Source organism: Embiotoca jacksoni, unplaced genomic scaffold (genome assembly GCF_022577435.1).
Source record: "Embiotoca jacksoni isolate LCO1_2020_lvr unplaced genomic scaffold, fEmbJac1.0.p SCAF_9, whole genome shotgun sequence".
NCBI classification, from domain to species: Eukaryota; Metazoa; Chordata; class Actinopteri; family Embiotocidae; genus Embiotoca; species Embiotoca jacksoni.
In genome coordinates this window covers 5,152,715-5,174,613 of record NW_027185447.1, presented here as the reverse complement: position 1 = coordinate 5,174,613, position 21,899 = coordinate 5,152,715, and the positions used below count along the sequence as shown (strand labels likewise).

General features: G+C 43.9%; 3 protein-coding genes across 7 annotated transcripts in view; 1 reads left to right on the top strand and 2 right to left on the bottom strand.

The window, feature by feature from the left end:
* Window positions 1-572: 572 nt before the first annotated feature.
* Window positions 573-7,412, bottom strand: wdr6 (WD repeat domain 6). The gene is made up of 6 exons (XM_069141588.1): window positions 6,971-7,412; window positions 5,918-6,079; window positions 2,786-5,510; window positions 2,436-2,513; window positions 1,854-1,970; window positions 573-1,663 (listed from the first exon to the last, which is right to left on the bottom strand). Exons 1-6 carry the CDS (start codon window positions 7,038-7,040, stop codon window positions 697-699), a joined length of 4,119 nt encoding a protein of 1,372 aa, XP_068997689.1. The 5' UTR covers window positions 7,041-7,412; the 3' UTR covers window positions 573-696.
* LOC138193490 (uncharacterized) lies at window positions 6,008-12,428 on the top strand. Of its 4 annotated transcripts, none has more exons than XM_069141595.1 (4): window positions 6,008-6,099; window positions 9,445-9,500; window positions 9,658-9,826; window positions 11,307-12,428. In XM_069141595.1, exons 2-4 carry the CDS (start codon window positions 9,456-9,458, stop codon window positions 11,660-11,662), a joined length of 570 nt encoding a protein of 189 aa, XP_068997696.1. In that variant the 5' UTR covers window positions 6,008-6,099; window positions 9,445-9,455; the 3' UTR covers window positions 11,663-12,428. The 4 variants fall into 4 exon arrangements, with proteins under 4 accessions (XP_068997696.1, XP_068997697.1, XP_068997695.1 ...); XM_069141596.1 differs by having other exon boundaries at window positions 6,056-6,099; window positions 9,448-9,500; XM_069141594.1 differs by lacking the exon at window positions 6,008-6,099 and adding an exon at window positions 7,943-8,208 and having other exon boundaries at window positions 9,448-9,500.
* Window positions 12,429-14,063: 1,635 nt separating this feature from the next.
* The window catches only part of celsr3 (cadherin, EGF LAG seven-pass G-type receptor 3), a 111,315-nt gene continuing 103,479 nt past the window's right edge, over window positions 14,064-21,899 (bottom strand). For both annotated transcript variants that reach the window (XM_069141586.1, XM_069141587.1), the window contains 3 exons: window positions 21,426-21,620; window positions 18,077-19,148; window positions 14,064-17,771 (listed from right to left, as the gene is read on the bottom strand). In XM_069141586.1, the coding sequence (XP_068997687.1) occupies window positions 17,744-17,771; window positions 18,077-19,148; window positions 21,426-21,620 (1,295 nt within the window). In that variant the 3' untranslated portion in view covers window positions 14,064-17,743. The remainder of the gene's footprint in view (window positions 17,772-18,076; window positions 19,149-21,425; window positions 21,621-21,899) is intronic.

The following is a 21,899-nucleotide window of genomic DNA, read 5'->3' as shown; positions in this document are numbered from 1 at the left end:
AACACCAGCTCTACAGGACGAATCAGGTCCATGCAGGGATTCCTCCCTGTTTTAATCAAATTATTTTGTTTCGACAGCCTTTGGTTTGGTCTGGTTCTCAGTCCTACACTCCTCCTCAAAAAAATATACATGGGTGTTATTTTCTGGCTGGATGAGATGTAAAATAATGTATTAAAAATAACTGCAGTCATTTATTTATGCAGTGTGGTGCGATTCCCTGAAGGAGGTCACAGATGGCACAAACACATCGGAGATGATCTCTGGAAACAGACGGGAAAATTTCCATTTTTCTTTTCACAGTAGACGAATTGCAGCCCGACTCCTGACACAAAAATGGCTTCTCACATCTTTGATTATTTAACCCTGTTAGAAATGAATGAACTACTACACATCTATAACCATTTTGAAACTCAAAGAGGGAAATTAAAGTCGTTACATTTCTATTCAGACAGGTTTGCCTGTAATTTTGGAAACCAGAATTTCAGTTCTTTGCTTTTGGATTTTATTAAATCTTCATTTAGTTACACAATCAATAAATTGCTTTTGTACCCATGTAAATAACAAGAAAGATGGACAATAAATAAAGTTTATTTAAAAAAATTACCAAATAAAATGTATTGATTTATGTAGCTGCAGTCAAGATTATTTACAGATAAATATATTCTTAAAAACTGTGTCTTTTGAGACTGAGATTGTTCAGATCCATTCAGAAGCCATTTGTATTGACTTTTCTTGGAGAATAACTCTAACTAAGTCCTTCACTTTTTCTCCTTTACCTCTTGTCTCTCTGTCTCGGACTCGGAGTAGCTGGAATCCCTGACCGCAGACCAGCACCCATCCCGCCTTCACACCTGTCCTACCTACACTGTCATTCTCTGCTTGATTTCCTGGATCACCAGTTGTCTCGCCTCCTTGTTCGTCATTGATCTTCCCAACTGGGTCACCTGTCTCACTCACTGCTTCAACAGGTTCTCTAGACTCAGCCTCGTCAGTCTTACCCTCCGTTATCTTATTCTCTCTTTCTAATCCTGTCGGGTCCTCTTTTCCTCCCCAAACTGATTTATCCTTCTCAGACTCAAACCCCATCTTCCGCTTTTCATCTCCCTCCTCTCCCTCCCACACTGCGAGTCCAGCAGCATCTGCAACATGGGAGAACAGCGCCCCACAGTGGCTGATACTGCTACTGCAGACCTTCCACAGGCAGACCCTCTGATCGGAGGAAGTGGAGACCACGAGGCCTGGGCTCAGGAGCTTCAGGGCAGTGAGAGGGGCAGCGTGGGCCAGTGGGACGTGACACTGGGAGTGGAGATGAAGTTGAAGCTGGTTTGGGCACTGGGACTGTGTCTGTAGGAAAGTCTGAGAAAACCCTCTGCTGCCCCCAGTCCTCCCATCTTCTGGGTACTGCACCCTGATCGTGGACACCGTCAGCTGTCCATCATCCCCTCCGCTAGCAACAGTTACCTGGCAACCGCCCTCTTGTTGTCCAAGTTTCTCTGGCCAAACAGCCAATGAGTTGATGCCGCTCTGGTGGGCGGGAATATCAAGGCAGGGGATTGGTGGAGTTGTAGCGCTGCGCGTGTTATAGGCCGATAAGAATAAAGCTTCGGTCAAATGCCACACTGCAATTTTCCCATCTGTTGCAGCACTGAACATCAGCTTATACCTGTGAGAGAGGCACAGTAGGATTGATATTAACCAAACTGCTACACAAAAGATTGTTTCGTTCATACTTAAACATATCTGACCTTGTCTAATTAAGCTACTGTTTGAAAATAATCAAAATGAATAACAAAAACACCCTGATGACTTTCTACAAACTGAGATAAAGACATAAACATACACAGTGAGCTCACCTGTTGCCCTCGACATCCTCCAGACTGCAGGTGGTGACACTGAGCACACAGCGCTTGTGGTAAAAGGTCTCGCACACCAAATCAATTTGACCCTTAACTTCACTTACTGAGAACAATCTGGAAAATATTGAAATGGAGGTGAGCAAACACAGAAAAGAAATGAATGACAACTACAACAAAAGAGCATAGTCTAAAATAAAGTAAAATGGTACAAGAGCACTTAAGATGAAACGGCAACAAAATCGAGGAATACATGTTTCATGTCCATACAAGGTATATGATTATAATAAGGCTGAAAGATCTGACACATGGTTTTTATTTCCCTAAGTTTGTAGACGATTGATTGCCATGAAACATAAATAGGTACACGAGAGGTTGTGCACATTCGAAATCACATTCAGGTCACCCAGGTCATAAAAAGACATACTTTTATTGAGTTACAATCATCATCACTGAATAAAATACTAATTTGAGAGAATTACAGCAAATGGGATTCAATTCTACTTTTCTCTCGTCTTGTGATCCAGAGAACAGGTTTTGGATGTGGGGAAAACTTTGATTTTTGCCATGATGGATACTAACCTGACAGCCCCATCACTGCAGGACAGAGCCACAAGGACACCGTCTGTCTTTTCATCCACCACAGTGATGGACATGTACCTAAAAAACACATCTGGTAAGACTTCATCAAAGGACTTTAATTGAAAAAGCTGGTTTTCTTTGGAGCACATTGTTCCTGTAAAAGACTTGAAAATCATTTTTGACAAATCATTGTATTTAATTGAATACATTATGTAGTCATACAGGAAAGTAAAAGTCCATCTCTTATGAAGTGCGCAGAAACCAAATGGATGACAGGGTGGCATATGACTTTATGTTCATTAATCTCTGCTTCACGACCATTAACTTAAAAATATTAAATCAAAACTTGCCTCGTTTCGGGGTCCATCTTCACCGTCTTGTGCCGGTTCCGCCTCCTCTCCCACTGTTTGTCCAATCGGTGACTGGCCACCTGGATCACTTGACAGGAGGGAGCCAGTCCCTGCCTGTCCCAACCGATCAGCAGCCGGTAACACTGTATCTGAGCCCGGCCGCCGGCTGACACGAGCAGGGCAGACAGAGTGTCTCCCTCTGGACGCGTCACCGCTGTCACCGTGCGGACGCTCGAGATGTGGTCGGTAATAACGGACAGAACTTTGATGCTGCCAGAAGCGGGATGCACCGCCAGGACAGTTAAACAAGTGTCCTCTCCTCCGGTCACCACTATCTCCCAATTCCCTGCCTCTCTTTCTACCTCGCCTCCATTCATTTCAGCTGTATTTGCAGCACACTTTTTTTTACTCTCACTGCCAAACCCTCTTATCCTCCCCAGCCTGCAGACACATCCGATCCCCCTGCCATGCACGCCCTCTCTCAGGACCCATCCTCCAGTCCTTCCCGCCTTCCCGGCCCCCCCCAGCGCCTCTCCAGGTGGATGCGAAGCCATGACGGCCCCCTGCTTGATGAAGACCACAGCTCCATATCCAGGCCAGACCCCATTGTGGGACGGCCAGAGACCCCAAGAGCGGTGCCCCCCACCACAAGGCACCGCTAACAGCCTCTCCTGCCTCACAGGGTCCCAAACCACAAAGTGGTCTGCATGGAAACCAACAATAACAAATCTGGCTTCTCTTCCATTGTTTTCTTCTTCTACCTCCCTTACAAACTTCTCTGTCAAACTGTGTTGCTTTGTCTTATATTGATTGCCACATTCCTCTTCCTCCTCTTCCTCCACTGGAATCTCAGGTTCAAGAATCAGTATTCTCTCCAGCCACTCCATACCCTTACAGGCCCGCTGGACTCTGAGGACTTCCAGCTGAAGCCTGCCTTTGTTCTCTGCACTCTTTTGTCTACGCTCTTCAAGTTTTTCTGGTGTTTGTTGCACAATGAAAATCCTCACACAGCCGTCCCTGCCGGTGCTGTAGAGCAGTCCTTGGTATTCACACAGAGACGTTACACCCTGTTTTCCATGCACCCCAAACAGACAGCTCAACGGCTGCAGCTCTTCTTTGCTTTCTTTCTCTCCCATCTTTCTATTTTCCTCAGCTTCCCCTTCTTCATCATCAGTTTGTTTCCCGTCTGCCAGCAAGCCATCCCTCATCTCATCATCTCCCTTCTTTTGCCTTGATTTTTCTTTCTCCCGAAACAAAAGCAAGGACCCTCTCCGGTCTCCTCCCACCCAGAACACCTCCTGTGACCTGGAGTGGAGGCGCACTGCAGCTGTAAGCCAGCGTTTAGCACAGGAAGGAAGGAGGAAAGGAGGAAGAGGAATCGCACTGATGACTAAGGAGCAGTTTTTATTTAATTCTACCTCTACACACCAGCGACACACGAGTCCTCCAGCGCCTGACGCCAACAAATACACACTTTCTTTCCACTTGTGCCAAATAAGACTGTGGATCTTCCCTGAACCACCACAAAGAAGAATCCCACACTGAGGATGAGAAGTAGGAAAGACCTGTAAAGACCCGCTCAGGTTTCCCACAGCACACAGATGAACTTTGGCAGCTGAGTCTTTCACACGGACAGTTATTGTTTCCATCACAGAGTAGGACTGGAACTCAGGAGACCCTTGCCAAACTATTTCCCACTTCCCATCACTGTATTGGCAAACTATTCCTTTGTCAGTGCAGACCACGAATTTACTCTGACTCCAGCTTGTGTTTTCATCCTGTTCTCCAGCTATACAGATTACGTTAGGCAGGCCATGACCAGCAAACTTCAGGTCTGTCAGCTTCTCTGTCACTGTCTGCTCAATGCTCTCTTTCTTCTCCTCACTGCCTTTCACTCTCCACAACCTCACCCCTCCATCCGCCCCTCCTGTAGCCACCCATCTCGCCTCTTCTCCCGTCCCCTCGCTGACTGCCAGCGCCCGAACCCCGCCTGCTCGATGTCCCTTCAACGTACGCACCACCCTCCCGCCTCCAGCCCAGTCCCAGACCAAACAGGCCCCGTCCTCCCCGGCACTGAACACGTTCCCTGGTGAGAGCTGCACCGAGAACACCCTGGCCTGGTGTCCGTACAGGACTCTTAAACAAGTTGGGTTCAAGTCCCCACATTTCCCTCCAGGGCCACCCAAAGCACCGACAGCCCACACCCGCACGCTGCGGTCGTCCGAGGCTGAAGCCAGGTAACCTTTCTGCTGGAGGTAAGAGATGCTGAAGATGACACCGCTGTGGCCCAACAGACGACGCTCAACTGGAGCTTTGTGCTGAGAGTCGCTCCTTTCGTCTCCTCCTCCAGGCTTCCAAAGAACCAGCTGGTTGAAAACAGTCCCTCCTACTAAGACGGTATCCGCCCAAGATTCATGTACCAGGAGGAGGGCAGCGTACAGCAAACACCCCTCAAGACAGGAATGCTGAACCAGGGCGGTTCCTGTAATGACGTCCAGGAGGAGAGCACTGTTGTGGGCTACAGCCACACAGAGCAGTGATTTATTGTCTCCAGAGAGCCAGCGGACATCCAGGGCCCAGTCCTGAAGCTCCATGAGAGGACCCGGGGTCTCCAAATGCAAACACTCCCCATCCTGGAGGTCCACATGGAGCCTCACCAGCCTCACAGCCTTGCCTCCAAATATTGCCAAGTCATAAAAGTTGGGCTCTGCGGTGGTGCTCAATCCTGGGGATTGAAAATGTTGGTGGGATTTAGTGAATTCATGAGCGTGAATAAACATAAAATAATCTGCAAAGATAACTACAGGTCATCAGTGTGTGAAAACTATCTACCGATGGTAAACAGTTCTTCAAAGAGCCACTAAAGCCAAAGATAATACCCTAAACTAAAATTGTATCTAAACACATACAAATGTACCTTTAATATTCAGATTCTCACTTCTCTTTATGTACTTTTAAATAATGCTAAAGGTATTGCAGATCACCACCAAAATGATGTATACTTGGCTCAAGATCACCTGTTGATATATATCTTGACCAAAAAAATGAAGAAAAATATCCTTCCTGAACATAACAGAATAAATTAACTTTAGAAAGAGGGAACAGTAAGAACAAGCATCAGCTCGCACTAACCATGTTTCTTCTCCTGTATTGCTGCGGCAGAGCTCAGTGCTGACACAGCTTCCTGACTTCTAGGTCTTATCCCATGGATTCTGTAATGTTGCAGGACGCTCTCTGAGGCGCAGGCTTTTGGACGAGGCTGGAGACTGTACACCGACAAGACCGGACCCTCACCTGCCAGGAAGGGTAGGTAGGTAAGTAGGTAGTTACTTTATTAATCCCCGAGGGGGAATTTTTTCGCTACAGCAGCATACAGAAGCAATAATAGATACAGGGTTAGGGAAAGGGTTATATGTGTGTTGTGCAATCCCTTATAAGGTATTTGTGTCAAACTAATAAATATCGTAAACATAGAGTAATAGTGTCAAACAGATTATCATACACTCACAATATTACAAACCACATTTTTTTAAAACGCTAAAGTTTGTTTCCGATTCCGGCACCTAAGGGGTTAAGTTAAGAGAAACTTGGCTTACAGCTTCTCCATGTTTGGCACGTGAATGCTGCAAAACCTTGTTAGACATTTTAGATAAAGCCTCAACTCTGTCATGAACCAACTTTCACATTTTTTTAAACCTTTATTCTCTTTCTAAAAAGGCAAAAAAAATAAAAGAAGCTACTTTTCACTGCTTTGTCTGATATCTCGACCACACTAGACCTGGTACAGATTTAAAACCACCATAATTAGATCAAACGTGGACAAGGTTATGCCAGAGAGGCAAACGATTCTTCAAAACACAGTTTCTGATTTGTGAAACATTTATGCTATTTATGAAGATGCCAAAAAAATGGACAGTTTACTGTTTTTTTTTCTCAAATTGTTGCAGACATTTAAAGTGGCACAGACTTAGGAGAAAGAATCGTTTAATGTCCTTTTATCCCCTTAAAGCCTGAATCAGAAGCTACTCTGAGTGTCATCTTTGCAAGCCAATCCAGAGTGCTGTCATTAGTGGTGAAACCTCAACGACAACAACAACAACAACAACAACAACAAAACAGAGAGAGAAAAAAACATAACAGTGAAATCCAATAATAACCACCGGCATACTGATTCCCAACATTTACCTGTAAGGAGAAATGCATCCAACAAGAAGTCCAGACTTGTAACTGGAGCTGCCAGGGCGGCTGTCTCCATCTCTGACTGACAACTTTCACTGACGACACGTCATGAACGGCACTGGAAGACGCAAAGTTTAAATTTACAACTCGTTCTCGTTAAAGATGGCAGAGTCAGAGAAGATGGCAAACTGTCTTTGTGGTCGTCTGGCGTTTATAAAGTTGAGTTTTAAATACAGTCACGTCTTTCACTTAGCAAAACAAGCTAACAGCCAGAACACGTTTTATGCTATTTCGTGAAGAAAGAGATATACAAAGAAAGAGGAGTAACTCTTAATGCTGAAAACGTGCTGACTTCCACAAAAGCAACAAACTCTCCTGAAATGAGAAAGACATCTGCGTTAAATCCTCTTTATTTAGAAGAGAAATTCACTACACGTGTTTCTGCTGTCGTTCCTGTCGCGTTTTAGCCAATCGGGTAACGCTACTCGCTTCCTGAACGCTGATTGGTTAGAAAGAAAAGGTTGCCCGTGCTTCTATTGGTCCAAACAACACATGTGACCGAATACCGTTGAGTTGTGCTGCCTTTGGTATTTTCTGTAAAAGTATAAGAGTGGTCTCAATTAAAGGCAGTAAAATTAAAATATCTGATGGCTTACATATTAAATGCTTCCGGACTATTTTCTTTAACTTTCGTTCACGTTTAAATAAGCAAATAAAATATCATCACTTTATTTTAAAGGCAGCAGATAAAGTGGGGGCTGTTTCTGTTCCGTCTTTCTGATGTTGAGGATTTTTGTTGTTGTTGTTGTTGTGATATTATAGTATGCCGTATGACGTAACTCGATGCAGAAATTCAGTTTTTTTTTTTTAATCGATGTACATTGACTTTATGTAAAAAATACACAAAAATACGTCATTTGACGGGACAAATGGCAATATTTCCCCGGGTCTTTAGAGTGGGCTTTGAACGCATCACGCAGGAGCAAAATAAGGTTGCCTGCTTCGTTAGGTAGCGGTGCAGCTAACTTTGCAGCTCACTATGCCTGGGAAATGTAAATTCCAAGACGCCTGGCTTGCAAAGGCAATTTACAAGAGCTGGCTGGTTAAGGACGTCCAGGACATTCACTTCGCCCGGTGCAAGGCCTGTTGTAAATCAATAAAACTTCAGACCATGGGCGAGGCTGCTCTCACCAGCCACGCAGGGGGAGCTGGCCACAAAGCGGCGGTCCGCACGCTCCTGGAGGGTACGTCCGTGTCAGTGTTTGCACCGGGGAAACGGGTCAGGTGGCGGGGTGTGACGGGTGCAGGAGTGCTGGTGGGTGCGTGCGGTATGGTTTGCGGTGCTGTAGTGCAGCAGTTTGTGTTGTTAGTGTGTATGTGTGTGTTTGGCTCTAACATCTGTCCAGACGTGTGTGTTGAAACATCTGTCCCAGGTCATCAGCTGTTTCCCCCGTGCCCATACGTATTCTGATATTTAGCATTTATTACAGTCGACAAATCGTTGATAAATACACCGTGCTGTGTATTACATATGTCTGAAAGTTGTGATTTTAGTTTTTTGTATGACGTAGGCTATTATTACAGCCTCAAAAGACAAACAAACAAATATAAACAACAGTAGTCAACAATAAGAAGATCCGGTCTGCACGTGAGTCTGCTGGTGTGTCCATGAGCAAGACCTCGTCTGTGGGGAACAACTTAAGTTCATTATTGTTCTAAATTATGACCCCAATTCCACCTTTTTTTTTTTTTCTTTTAGCATAAAATACCACTGATGATATTTTAATCAGTTCAATAATAATATAATTCACGTTAAACCAGATTTGAAGATAAGTCATACTACATTAGTCAGTGTAATGTGATGTGGTACATCAATAAAGACATTCAGCACAGTTTAAAGTTTTACCTATATTACATATGCGTTACAATATGACACACCCCTGCCTAAAAATTGCACTGTAATGTTTTATATTAAGGTAAAGTAACACTATTATGTGGTTTTATATTTTACCAAAAGCCCATAAATCCATGTAGAAAACACAATAGCTTTGTATCAAAACCCAATCCAATGATCTATAATATAGAAAACAAATTAAATACAGTTGTCATGTGCTTTCCACCCTTGGTTTTCACTGTATTTGAAACATTTAGCTAAAGGGCCTGATTTATATATGTATAATTATTTCTTTTTACAGCAGACTACAAAGTTGATCTTTGTCTGACTGCCTTTAAAAACTGAGAGCCCTTTTTTTTTTTAATGATAAAAGTCCAAAATTACATGAAAATGGGAAGGTTTTTTTTGTTGTTAAATAACTGTCCACCACCACCGCTACCAGAGCACTTAATCCCTCCACAAACCGGCGAAAGGCAATGTTGTACCTGCGTCAACCAGATGGAGGCGCTCTTTGCTCATTTTCCTGACATGCATTTACCTGCAGTCCCTCCCTGTCTGTCTCCTTGTCCTTTTTTTTTCTCGTTAGCAGGCAAGTTGATGATGATAAACGCAGCTGGGCAGATGAACGGCAGCGTGAATCGGGTAAATATTTCCAAGTTGATCCTTTTGGTTTGCATTTATTTTAGACATTAGCAGACTTGAAACCAACGAACATAAACCAGGAGCTGCTCATACTAATGGACAACTAAGATTCATATTATTAATGCTAGAAATGAAAAATGTTCCATCTCCTTCTCAGGCAGAAGACAACAAGGACCACGTGGCCATCTGCCTCCAGCGTGACGCCTCCGACCTGGTAGCCGGCAGCGGCTGGTCAGAGGTGCTCCACAGCCCCACTACAAACTCCACCTCCCACAATGCTGAGCTGCAGGATGTGACGTTTCCTGCTGCCTACTTTACAGCAGCAGGTACCAACAGATAAAGATCAGCATTTGCTGCTAAGAAACCCTTGAGAGGTGAACTTTCTCTTGGTAAATACTGCTCCCAGTATGACCTGTGAATGTACACTAAGTGACTGATTACAGCCCTGCATGGCAACGGGGGGGCCGTACTGGGACAGCTTGAGTAGCTGAATAAATAACTGCCCAGTTTGACAGCAAAAGTTTAACCAGAATAAGACGGTACTCTTAATTAAGAAACATTTACCTTTAGCTGAATAAGATCACGGGTTTGGTTGCTAATACTGTATCAAAGGCTATAAAACGAAGATCTCGCACTCCTGTTTTCAGTGTTCACAGGTGATACACTGACAATGATGCTACAGGAAGATGGCTGAGGCTGAACTCATTAACAGGACGGTGCTCTTTTGATTGTACATGAGAATAAGCAGCCCGTGTTAACAATGTAAGTTAAATGCCATCATTAGCCAGGTTAGTGATCCAGTTATTAGTGTTCATTTAAATTTTGTCTCCAAAATACCAGAGACATGTTGTTTGAAGAGTCTGCACACAGTATGTGCAGGTACGCAGTCAGAGAGCCTCTGGCTAGATTTAAAGTGGCAGTAAACAGTGACAAGATAGCCAAGTAGTTATGGTGCGCACCACAATTCCCTGACTGCATGTCATTCCCCAGCTCCCTTTCCTGTCTGTTCACACTTTCTCAAAAATAATCTGAAATTGGAATTAAAAAGTGACAGTAAATTCATTTAAAAATGGATGTCATGGGCAGTCGAAAAGAATTAAGGTAATCTAGCAGTTATGTTTTTAGTTGTAGGAAGTGGCGGTGTTGCTCTGTTGGTACAGACTGACTGCTTAGAAAGTTAGTACAAACATCATAATCCTCAAAATATCAAAACAGGTTTACTTTGGTGATCCTTTGACTTCTCCTCCGATGCCAATGAAACGTCTTCACAACAAATGGAGTGCCGCGCTGTGATGTGCATGGAACAGAGGAAAGATATAACCTTTGTGAATAAATATTCCAAGTTACCACAAAACTTTTTAATTGTCCAAAGTATACGGTATACAATTCCTATCGACCTCCGCTGACCTTTGTGTTGAGTGCTTATTAACACGCTGGACTAAAATGGTAGACATAGTAAACATACCAGTTGAACATGAACAAGTTTGCGTTGACACTTTGACCAGATTAGCATGCTGAGTTTAGCATTTAGCAGCGAACACTGCTGTGTCTAATTACAGAGCTATACCGAGATACTAGCATGGCTCTGGACTCTTAGCCTTGTTCACTTCCTGTTTATCGCACCTGCAAAGTTCAGAGACGTGTAGAATCTATGCTAACGACCAGTGAAGCTGTTCGGGAGTCCCGTGGTGGATCGATGTCTTGACTGAGACACTTCAGGTTGTGTTTTTACCCATCTGTGAATCATCACCTGTCACCAGGACACCAAGTTCACCCCGCTGACCTTTGTGAACTCTGTCCTCACAGGCACCTCCAGGCTCCTCAACCAGCGTCTCCACCCGTCAGGCGGCGAGACGGAGGACGCCGGCCGTCGCTCAGCTCCCCAGGACTCCGTAGACATGTCGAGACTGGAGTACCAGCAGAGGACGGAGGCTCTGGAGCAGCAGCAGCAGATGAAGATCCTGGAGTGGGAGAACCGGATGAAGGTGCTGGCGTGGGAGCAGGAGCTGGTGAGGGAGAAGAGGAGAGCAGCGCAGCAGAAGGAGAAGGCCTTCAGGATGAAGAAGGCGTACTACAAGGCCAAGCTGAAGAGGATGGGCGAGGACGTGCCGCCATCTTCATCCAGCAGTGATGAAGAGAAGACACCTAATCTGACTGAATGACCTGCTTTAGAATTTGTATTTTCATCAGTCCTTTTTTAACTTGTGCATTTGCCATAAACTGTCACTATTGTTATACATGTCTACATTCCTGCTGCTGCGAGGGGACGATGACTTTTCCTCTGAAATGAATAAGACTTCTTTCAACGGGTAGATTGCAGAATTAAAAAGCAGTTGATGATGTCCCACTCAAGTTTTAGTACTTCTACTTAAAAGAAGAAGTCAGGTTACTTGGGTTACAGCATGCTCATAAGTATAAAAGTAGCTTTTTTTGAAAACTACAATGACTAACAGTGACTCCATATGTGGTCAGAAGAGCTACCGACCATCCCTCTGCAATGTGACGTTCATCCTCTCTGTCTTTGTCACAGATGGATTTATGAGAGAATCATTCAAAGTAAATGTGGTATACATTTGACAAATGAATACACGGGAAGGCTGCATATGAATTATTTACACTGCACACCTTGTAGAAATTATTTGTGTGAAAAAGTTGAGATCAAAATCACGAGGATCCTGTTTTGTTTTGTGTATTTGATCACAATGTGGCTTCGGTAATCAGAATCGCGCGTTATTCTCAGATTTTTAAGATGATAGATTTTGCAAAGGTCTAAGCTTATTTTAATGAATGTACTGAGATTACATCTGATCACTACAGATGTCGTTCCTAAATGGAACATTTTTTAACACACTCTTTTGTAATGCATGTTATGTATAAGTATGGATGCTGTAACTTTGTTTTTGCTTTGTAAATAAATGTGCATTTTGGAACAAAGTTGGACTTGTCTAGAAAAAAAATACCTGAATATGTGATAGGAGAAACTTACTGTGAACCACATGCATGAGCATTACGATCATATGCGTCTTTTGAGAATCTCCTTCCAAAATCACACGCTTCAATATGACGTTGGAGCGTCTGCTTGAAACCTTGGTGCAGGGATTTGCTCCCATTCAGCCACAACGGCATTACTGAGGTTTAGCATTTAAAGTGGGTGATAACTGTAAAGGTGTTTGATGGGGCTGAGTTCAGGACTTTGTGCAAATCAGCCACATTCTCCCACACGAACTGCAGAAACGACAGTATTTCTCAGTATAGATCTCACTTTGAGGACACGCAATATTGTCAAAACAGGAAAGGGCCTTTCCCCTGAACTCTGACCATTGAGTTGGAAGTATGCTGTTCGTAGGAATAATGTATTGGTACATGGAGGATTTTGCTCCACTGGAAATATAAGTGTCCTATCTCAGACCATGAAAACACAGACTTAAAACTTAAAGGAGGCCCATCTGCATTTTTGTCCATACTTCGTACAATATCCAGATGCTACCACACAATAAACACAGGGTTGCTGAATGCTATGAACATGAATTGAATCATGGCCTTCACATTCACCAGCTTGAAACCCAATTAAACAACACTTGTTTTCACACCTATTTTTCTAAAGTTGGGGTAAAAGATCTGTGACTTCCTCTATGCAAACTAAAGGTTTATTTTCTCAAAAAGAAAAATTCACAAATTTGTTAAAATCTGTTCGTGAGCATGTCACCTTCGCCAAGATAATCCATCCACCTGACAGGTGTGACACATCCAACTCCTGCCAATATCCAGCAGCATTTTTACAGTGTTTAGAAGATGAGATGATCAACATTTCTCAGGACACGATCAACAACTGTGTTCCCCCCCCCCCGGCACACCCACGCAGTAATCATGCTGTTTAATTAGCATCCTGATGTGAAACACCTGTCAGCCAGATGGATTAGTTCACAAACAGATTTAATTTTTTTTTTAGAAATAAATCTTTTGTGTGCACAAATGTTACATTTATGTTTTTGTCGAGTATTTTTTTTGAAGAATGCTGCACAATCGTCCATTACAGTTCAGACACTTAGAGAATAAATGAATAGTTCAACATTTCAGGAAACAGCCAGTCAGAGGTGATGGTAGATGTATTTTTAAAATTTTGGACATTGTCAAGCTAGCTGGTTTTCACTGCTCTCAGTCTTTATGCTACGCTAACCTGAGCACCTCTTGGCTCCGGTACTTGAGGCAGAGACATGACGGTGTCATTAATATGCCCATCTAACTTCTGGCAAGAAAGCAATATTTACAACAATTTTCCTATTCCTGTCATTTGTGCTGGAGCTCTACATTTTAAAGGAAATATTTCATTTGGATTATATCAATGTCTCATGGACCTGTGACCGAGTAGTTTTAAAAATCTAACAGCAGCGTTGATCCGTTTTTGTTTCTGCAGGTTTAAATCTAAGATTTATGCAGGAAGCAGCGATATTCTGCCTTAGCTGGGTGCATCTACCTCAAGCTGACTATATCAAGGTGGCAGCTAAACATCTCTGCTGCCTCTCAGTGTGACAGAATACTTTGAGAGTCAAAACAAGTCGGAGGGAAATGAAACCAAACATGTCCCTGTGTCAGGATGTTTCCTGTGCTCCCTTTCTAACACCTGAAAATGTCTCTTCCCATGCATATGGAACAGGACACCTCTTTCTGTCTCACACACAGAATAAATATCAACACACCACCTTGTAGGAATAGGTCATTTTTTAATGTCCAACATTTCTCTTGTTACTGTGGTAACGGGAACAGCTGTTTCCATCCCAACGGTGGGATAGAAGGCATCCCATAACGAACACACAAGCCAACAAAGACAATCTTCCATCATCCCTCCTCTTCTCTTCTCTTCTCTTCTGGTTCTAAGTTTCTTCCCTTCTGTCACCGATCCCATTTTTCTTTTCTTTTTTCAGAGCACATCACAATATTTTAGTCTCAACTGGGTCTTCCTGACTGCCCGCACTTGTGTGGCTCCTATTGGTCCAAACCATGTTAACCTGAAGGTGTAGTTCTCTGTTATTTATCCATGACTGACAGCTCACTGTATGTCAAAGTGGATAAATGACCAGTTATTGATCTGATTTTGTGCTTGTGATACTCCAGCTTTGGATCTATGAAAATTGGCAGGGAGAAAAATAATGTATTGATTTAAGACATAACTGCAATATTTACACCCAGTATTCAACTTAGTCTGGACATGTTTAGGTATGTCTAAAGAGGCCTAATGCCCCCATACGGGACAGAAATTAAAGTTTGTTTCATCTGATTTTTCCAGGCTTTACCTTCCAGATTGGAAGAAGAATCCATCTTAAATATTGAGTAAACTCTGCCTCACATGAGATTTGAATTTCAGGTGTAAATAGACTTGTTAATTGTCTTCTCCCTTTTTCCTTGTCGTCCATCGGTCAGTTTGTTGTCGTGAGAGACTCAGATCATGAGAAACACTACATGTGGAAAAGAAAGGGACATTCGGACGGAAAAAAAGTAAAACAAATCACGCATTTGTTTAACAACAGACTCTCATTCAAAATGGCAAAAAACAAATCGCCAATACAGTGTCGATAAATTATCAATAAATAAAATAAATCTCATTTGTAGAAGGTAAACGTGTTAAGGTCAGTTGAAGAAAACTGGATCTGTGATCAAAAATAAATAGAGAAAAGAATGAATTTTCTTTTGTTGTACAACTCTAAACAGACTGGCAGGTGGTGTTTTCTCCCCTGCAGGAGCAGTTTTTGGCAATAATACTGCCACAAATAGGTTTGCTTGTCACGTCCCAGGGACACTGGACTGACAGAGCAGCGGTCAGAGCGAGGAGATATGCACTTGTTTGTGAGGTGTGTTTGTGTTTTCTTTCCATTATCTGCATTTCCATCCGCTCCTGTGTGTTTCTTTTTGTGTCTCTAGGATGAGTAACGTCCATGCCTTCCTCCCTGCGGTTATATTTTTGCTCACAGTCATGGTTTCTGACCCAATTTGTTCTCCTTCCAACATTGTCTGGTTTTGTACCTTTAGGTTTTATTCTTCTGTGGCTTTTTTAGCCTTGTTGTTTTTTATTTTTTTATTTTTTTATTCACTTCTCGCTGTTCTGGTCTTAGAAGTATTTTTTGTCAATGCTGTTTGCTCAAAGAAACGCACACGACACAACCCACTGCATTTTTGTCTTCACAAGAATAAAATAATTTATGTTAGCCACAATTCCTTCCTCCTCCTGGAGGCTCGTGGAGAATACCTCCCTGCCTGCCTTCGTGTGTTGTTACCTTAAGGCCTAAACTCAGGGCTCGCTCCAGCAGCTATGAGAAAGGAGCAACTGCTGATGGAAAGACCTGCACCTCAAAATCACTTAAGAGGCTTTTAGCGCTGACACAGCTGACATCTGCTCTCCTCTGCAAACCAGAAGCAGAAGCTTCGCCGGCTCTTGAAAGATACCTCATCTTTGTATATCACTCTAAATGAGGAGAAAAAAAAGAAACCCTCTGTGTTAATGCGGTGTGGAGGGAAACTCTCCACCGATGGTAGCTGATGTTGGATGTATTTGAGCCTCTTCTGTGAAATTTCTCGCATATAAAAGGATATTCTGAAGTTATTTTCCAGAAACTGTGTGCAGCCAAGCAGGTAAAAAAAATCCTGGTCATGTTCTACAGCTGAAATATTCAGGTAAAAAATACTGTGCTGCGTGCTGTATGTACTGCACGTCTGCTTTCATGCCTGCAAACAAACACACTAAGATGTGACTCGCTCTCCGTCCACATGCCTGATCAAAAATGCAGCCAAATAAAATAATAAGCATAGTGGGTTATGTTGCAGCGCATCTCAAAGGCCTCATTGATACAAACGCACTTTCACTTCACACTTCTTTGCATGGCACAGTAGTTGAAAAAAAAAATCTTGAAAACTGAGTTACATCTACAGCGATCACGCCCTTCATGAGTAATTTCCGTCACAGAAAACTGGAGAACATCAATGTTTCATACGGATTTTTACGTCCCTTTGGTTTAGATTTGCACAGAACTTCTGCAGGAGAAGCTTTTACTGAATAAATGAGTCTCCTGGAAGCTGCTGGGGAGATTCGGCAGCTCCCGTGGCATCCCTTGAGGCAGGTCGAGTCGTGATGCATCAAAGTGCAAGAGATTACCTCGAGGGGGCTTTTAAATGGTGGTTACATGATACGCCCTCATGCAGAGAGAGGCGGACTGATATCAACCTGGTCTCTAGAACACGACAGATATGGTCTTGTAATGTCAGTGGACTGATATGGTCTGGGCCAGACAGCACCAGACACAAAGATACACAGATAGATGTCACATTCATATACAGCGGATCACAAAACGGCACAATCTCCAGAAAGAGCTGATACTCCGACACCCGTGACTGAGCTTTAACAGTTGAACCACCGACGTTGAACCTTCACGTTTTATTTGCAATCTTTCTCTGCACAATCATCTCGTTTCATTGAATTTCTTCTCCTGTAATAACCCCTTCCTCTATGTACAATCACTTCCTGATACTTTGATATTTTCCCTTCCAACCACATCTCTGTGGTTTTCCCATAATCTCATCAGATACTATTGCCGGACCCCTGTCGCTATACATAAAAGTTGACGGATGTGAGGGAAAGTTTTCGAGGAAAAAAAAATCATTTTTTCGGGGAGAAATTTGGGGATTTTTTTTTCTTTGTAGAGAAAATCTTCACTCCCTCAGCAACGAACAAGACTGCACTCGCATTGACCTCACTCACAACCTCACACGGACACAATCATTTAAAAAAAAAAAAAAAGAAACATCACAAGAGATTTCTTCTTCATCTCCAATGAAAAAGATACAAAATGTATAAAAATGTTATTTACAGTCTTCTTTTTTTTCTCTCTTTTTGACAGATCTTCTGGTTTCAGGCTAACGTTTGAAATCTGAGGAGTTTGTGTTTGTCTTTAACAGCTTTTAGGTAGTAGAGGTGGTTGACTCATCGTCCGAAGAACCATCATAGGCTATTGTAGGCGGCGGGATTCAAAAACTTTATACAGTACAACCCACCCACAAACGTTTTCTTTTATCTGTATTAGTTTTATCAGCAGGTGCTCTCTCAATCTTTCTTTTAATCTCCTCTGTCCCAACTCTGTCTCCTTAAATGTCCCAGGTTGTCCCTGTGGTTCGGGTACATCTCCGACCTTTAGCTTGTCCCCTTGAGCCCCCATCACTGCTGCAATGCATTAAGGTCTACAGAATGGAGGCTGTCATCAAGACTGTCCTTCACTTCTGTTGGCTCTGAGGTGAAGGAGAGAAAAATGAGTCATCAGTAAGTTTGTACAAAAACTATTCCAGTGATTGTAAATTCAATCCCACATAATGATGAAAATACTGAAATAAAATGGAAATGAGCTTCTAGAGGCAAAAGAATAAAGAGAGTTAGAAAACAGACTAAGACACAAGGGACGGGAGGATAAAAAAAAAAGTAGTGGAACTGAAGGAGATGAAAAAGGACAGAAAAGAAGTCGAAAGTCCAAGATGAGGAGACACAGAAGATGTCAAACAGAGACAGGAGGAGGGTATGTCCATGCATTGGGACTTACTCTGAGTCGGGGGAGACTTCAGATATGCTGTGGGAGGTGGCGGACTGGGGCGGGGAGGGGGAGGGTCCGTGGATTGAGCCGTTAGGACCGGGGTTAGAGGCAGCAGAGGGAGGAGTGAGGACAGAGGTGTTGAAGGACGCCAGGATGGAGGACAGAATATCCAGGTGTTCGCTGGATGGCTGTCGACCCAGCGGGTTTGGATTTGAACCTGCGACCTGGGGGACGGTCTGACCAGGGTACCTACATGGAGGCGCCGAGTCTAGTCGTCCCCTGATGTGAGCTGAAGAAGGTAGCTGCTCCTGCTGGGGCTCCTCAGAGATTGGGGGAGGCGGGGAGGAGGAGGAAGGCTGGTCGGAGTGGGAGGGCTGGCGGGGCGGCAGAGTGCGGAGCCACTCCCGACACGGCTGAGCCTGGGCCTGGGCCTGGGCTCCCACTCCGTTGGTCTCCAGCTGCTCCCTCGACCTGCTGCTCATCAGCGCCCCCCCGAGGTGCTCCCGGGACGAGGCCTGCCGCCGAGTCAGCGAATTCAGGTGCGACCTCGACCCGCTGAGGTACCCCTCCATCCCGGCAGCTGCCCCGTTCCCACTCAAGTCCTCCCTCGAGGCGTGGAAGCTGCTCGCATGGTGGTTGTCCAGTCTGTCCCTGGATCCCGTCAAGTTCTCCCTAGATGATGAGACTCGCTGGTGATCCGGGCCCCCCAACCCTGCTCCCTGCCCCAGCCCCAGCTCTCTCCTTCTGGGTAGGAGATCCAGGTTGTCCCTGGAACCCCGAGAGTCCAGCCGGTCCCTTGACCCCCCAACCGTCTGCCTCCCTAGCGGGTCCCTGGACAGCTGCCTCCGGGAGAGCGAGTCCAGGTGCTCCCTGGAGGAGTAGCGGGAGGCCGGCTGAGAAAGAGAGCCTGAGCCGCCACTGGCACCAGCTGTGGCAGAGTACATGCGACCGTACGAGGCGGCAGGGACGCCTCGGTGGCCCAGAGTAGAGGTTCGGTACCAGTTGAGCTCACTGGGGACCCGGCCCATGGTGGAAAGACCCTGGAGGGCAGGAGGACAGCCAATACGGTTCTTCAGGATACCTGGGCCGAGAGAATAAGAACGCAAGAAGGAAAGAGGAAGACATAAGTGGCAGAAATAGAGGAAGAAGATATTTATAGAAAAGATGAGACTCCATTAGAGGAGAAGAGAGGACAGGAAGTAAAAAGTGCAGCAGGGCACCAAGGGTTGAAGGTGAGGGTGGAACTGCTTTAAGGCTGCTGAGGGAAAGAGGATTTGAGATGAGGAGGAGGTCAAATGATGAAGAAAAGCGAATAAATGAGGAGAGTTTTGTACTTATGGCATTTTAAATCCTTCTTTGTTCATTGTTACCATGTTATGAATCATGTTGGGTGTGGAGCGTAAAAATCCTGAGGGCAACTTTAAAATGAGTCACACAACTAAAGAACAAACTGTATGCTGCTAAAAGTAGGACTTTCACCCACTTTACATGTTGACCCGTGTGTGTGTGTGTGTGTGTGTGTGTGTGTGTGTGTGTGTGTGTGTGTGTGTGTGTGTGTGTGTGTGTGTGTGTGACTTGTGTCTTAATACATACCCTAAAATGTCACTCGTGCTTTCAGGCTACATGAATGATTTTCAACTTTGCCTGCATATTTGTTTCTTACTCACTCGCTCAGCGTGTGTACGTGGGTAGATGCCAATTTTATATGCATGTATTCTGAGTACACAAACTGTCGAGTACATATAAAAGTGTCACCCCTGCTTTTAGAGACAGATTTAGACCATCGCTGTGTTGTTTCAGTTTTGTTTTATGCATTGGGGACAGTTGAATGATTCCAGCCCTGATGTGCTGTGCAGGGGAACAAAAAGTCTTCCATGTCCTTAATGTGTAAATCATGACATGCAGATTATAATATTTTACTCTGACTTTGACAAAGCTGTGCTAATTTGCACATCACAACACTAACGTCTAGTTATGAGTAAGAATCAACAAGAAGGGCATGAAAGTAAAACAATAAAGGTCTGAATAAAAACATTCATATTTGTGTTGAGTCTTCATATTCTCAAGACCGAGGGCACCTTTAGGTCACCTGGAAGGTGGACTGAAATAATGAACCTGTATCACAGATAAAGTCTCAGTTATTGAGCTGCATTTTAAATGATGCTTTGCTGATGCAGCTCATGCAGCTGACATCTCCTCTGTCTTCCTCTTGGCAACATGTCCCAGTTTCATCCTGATAACTGAGCTGCATCACTCAGACAGGATGTCTGGACACGTTCGTAAGGCATTATGATGAAGGAGATAATAGATTTATAATATTCAGGCAACACGCTGATGATACAAAGACGCACATTCGATTTTTGCCCTTAGAGATGCAAATGTGACAATACAGTCAGTAAGTTGCTGCAGAGTAGAAATGTAAAAAAAAAAAGATAAATTAAAACACATTTTTACAAGTCTGCTAAATATTATACACTACATGGTTTCAGATGAGCGGCACAGTGGTTAGAACTGACAAGGTTCTGGGTTTGATCCCGGCCCGCACACATACATCTAACTTCCACCAAATCCACATGGATTTTGAACTGTGCAGAGTACCAGGCTAGCTGTTCCCTACTGTTGCCATTGTTTATGCTAAGCTAAGCTAAATGCCTTTTGATTCTGCCTCATCAGTCTTATTATCAAACTTTCTGAATGAAAAGACACTAATTTAATCTGAATGAAAGCAAAAAAGCAAATTTTTTTGAACATGATAAACTATAGGCGGCACAGCGGTGCTGTGGCTAGCATTGTTGCCTCACAGCAAAAAGGTTCTGGGTTCGAATCTGGGCTTTTTGTGTGGTGTTTGCATATTCTCCCTGTGCCTGCGTGGGTTCTCTCCGGGTACTCTGGTTTCCTCCCACCGTCCAAAAACATGCATGTCAGGTTAATTGGTGATTCTATAAATTGCCCTTAGGGGTGAATGAGAGCATGAATGGTCTTTGTTTGTGTCTGTCTCTATGTGTTGGTCCTGTGATGGACTGTCCATCTGACCTGTCCGAGGTGAACCCTTCCTCCGCCCAAAGTGAGCTGGGATAGGCTGCAGCCCCCCCGTGACCCTGTTCAGGATAAAGCGGGTATAGAAAATGGATGGATGGACATGGTTTCAGAATTTGTAATAGTTGTTTTGCACATTGCTGTTTGTGCCTTTGAGTGCGACGGCTGTTTTCTAATCTTAAGGTATGTTTCATATTCACCATCCATGTGTCGTAATGTCATGTATCAGGAAACAACATTGAGAATATTATCAAAACCTAAAATGTCTGAGCCCCGTCAGATTGTGTTTGTTAGTCCATGTTTGTTTTGGTGTGTCTCTCACCTTTGCGGTGCCTGTGTGGCTGGGTGAGGCCGTTCTCGTCTCCACTGGTGAGCGCCGCATCTCCCTGGTTGTTATTAGCAGCGTCCTTGCTGTAATCCGCCCCCAGGGGGCGCTCTGAGCCCCACTTCTGAAGCGTGTGCTTCTCGCACTCCTCCAAAGCTGGCCAGTAAGACAAAAGGTCATTGCCATCCAGATCTGTCACACACAAAAAGAAACCCAACATGCAGAGGTTACTCAGGAATTTAACATCAGCGTCAGTGACATTTAATGAGGTGAAATCTTTTGAACTTTCCAAACATACATGTTCCTCTGTAAGGTCATTATGTAATGAGACCGGAACATAAAAAAAAGTGGACAAAATCACAGTTTCTCCTGTCGTCACTGAAACCAATTAAAACCAATTCATTATTAAAGCCAGTAAACAGCAGTTATAAAAAGCTACTTTCTTACGCTCATCTTTTTAATTTGACACCA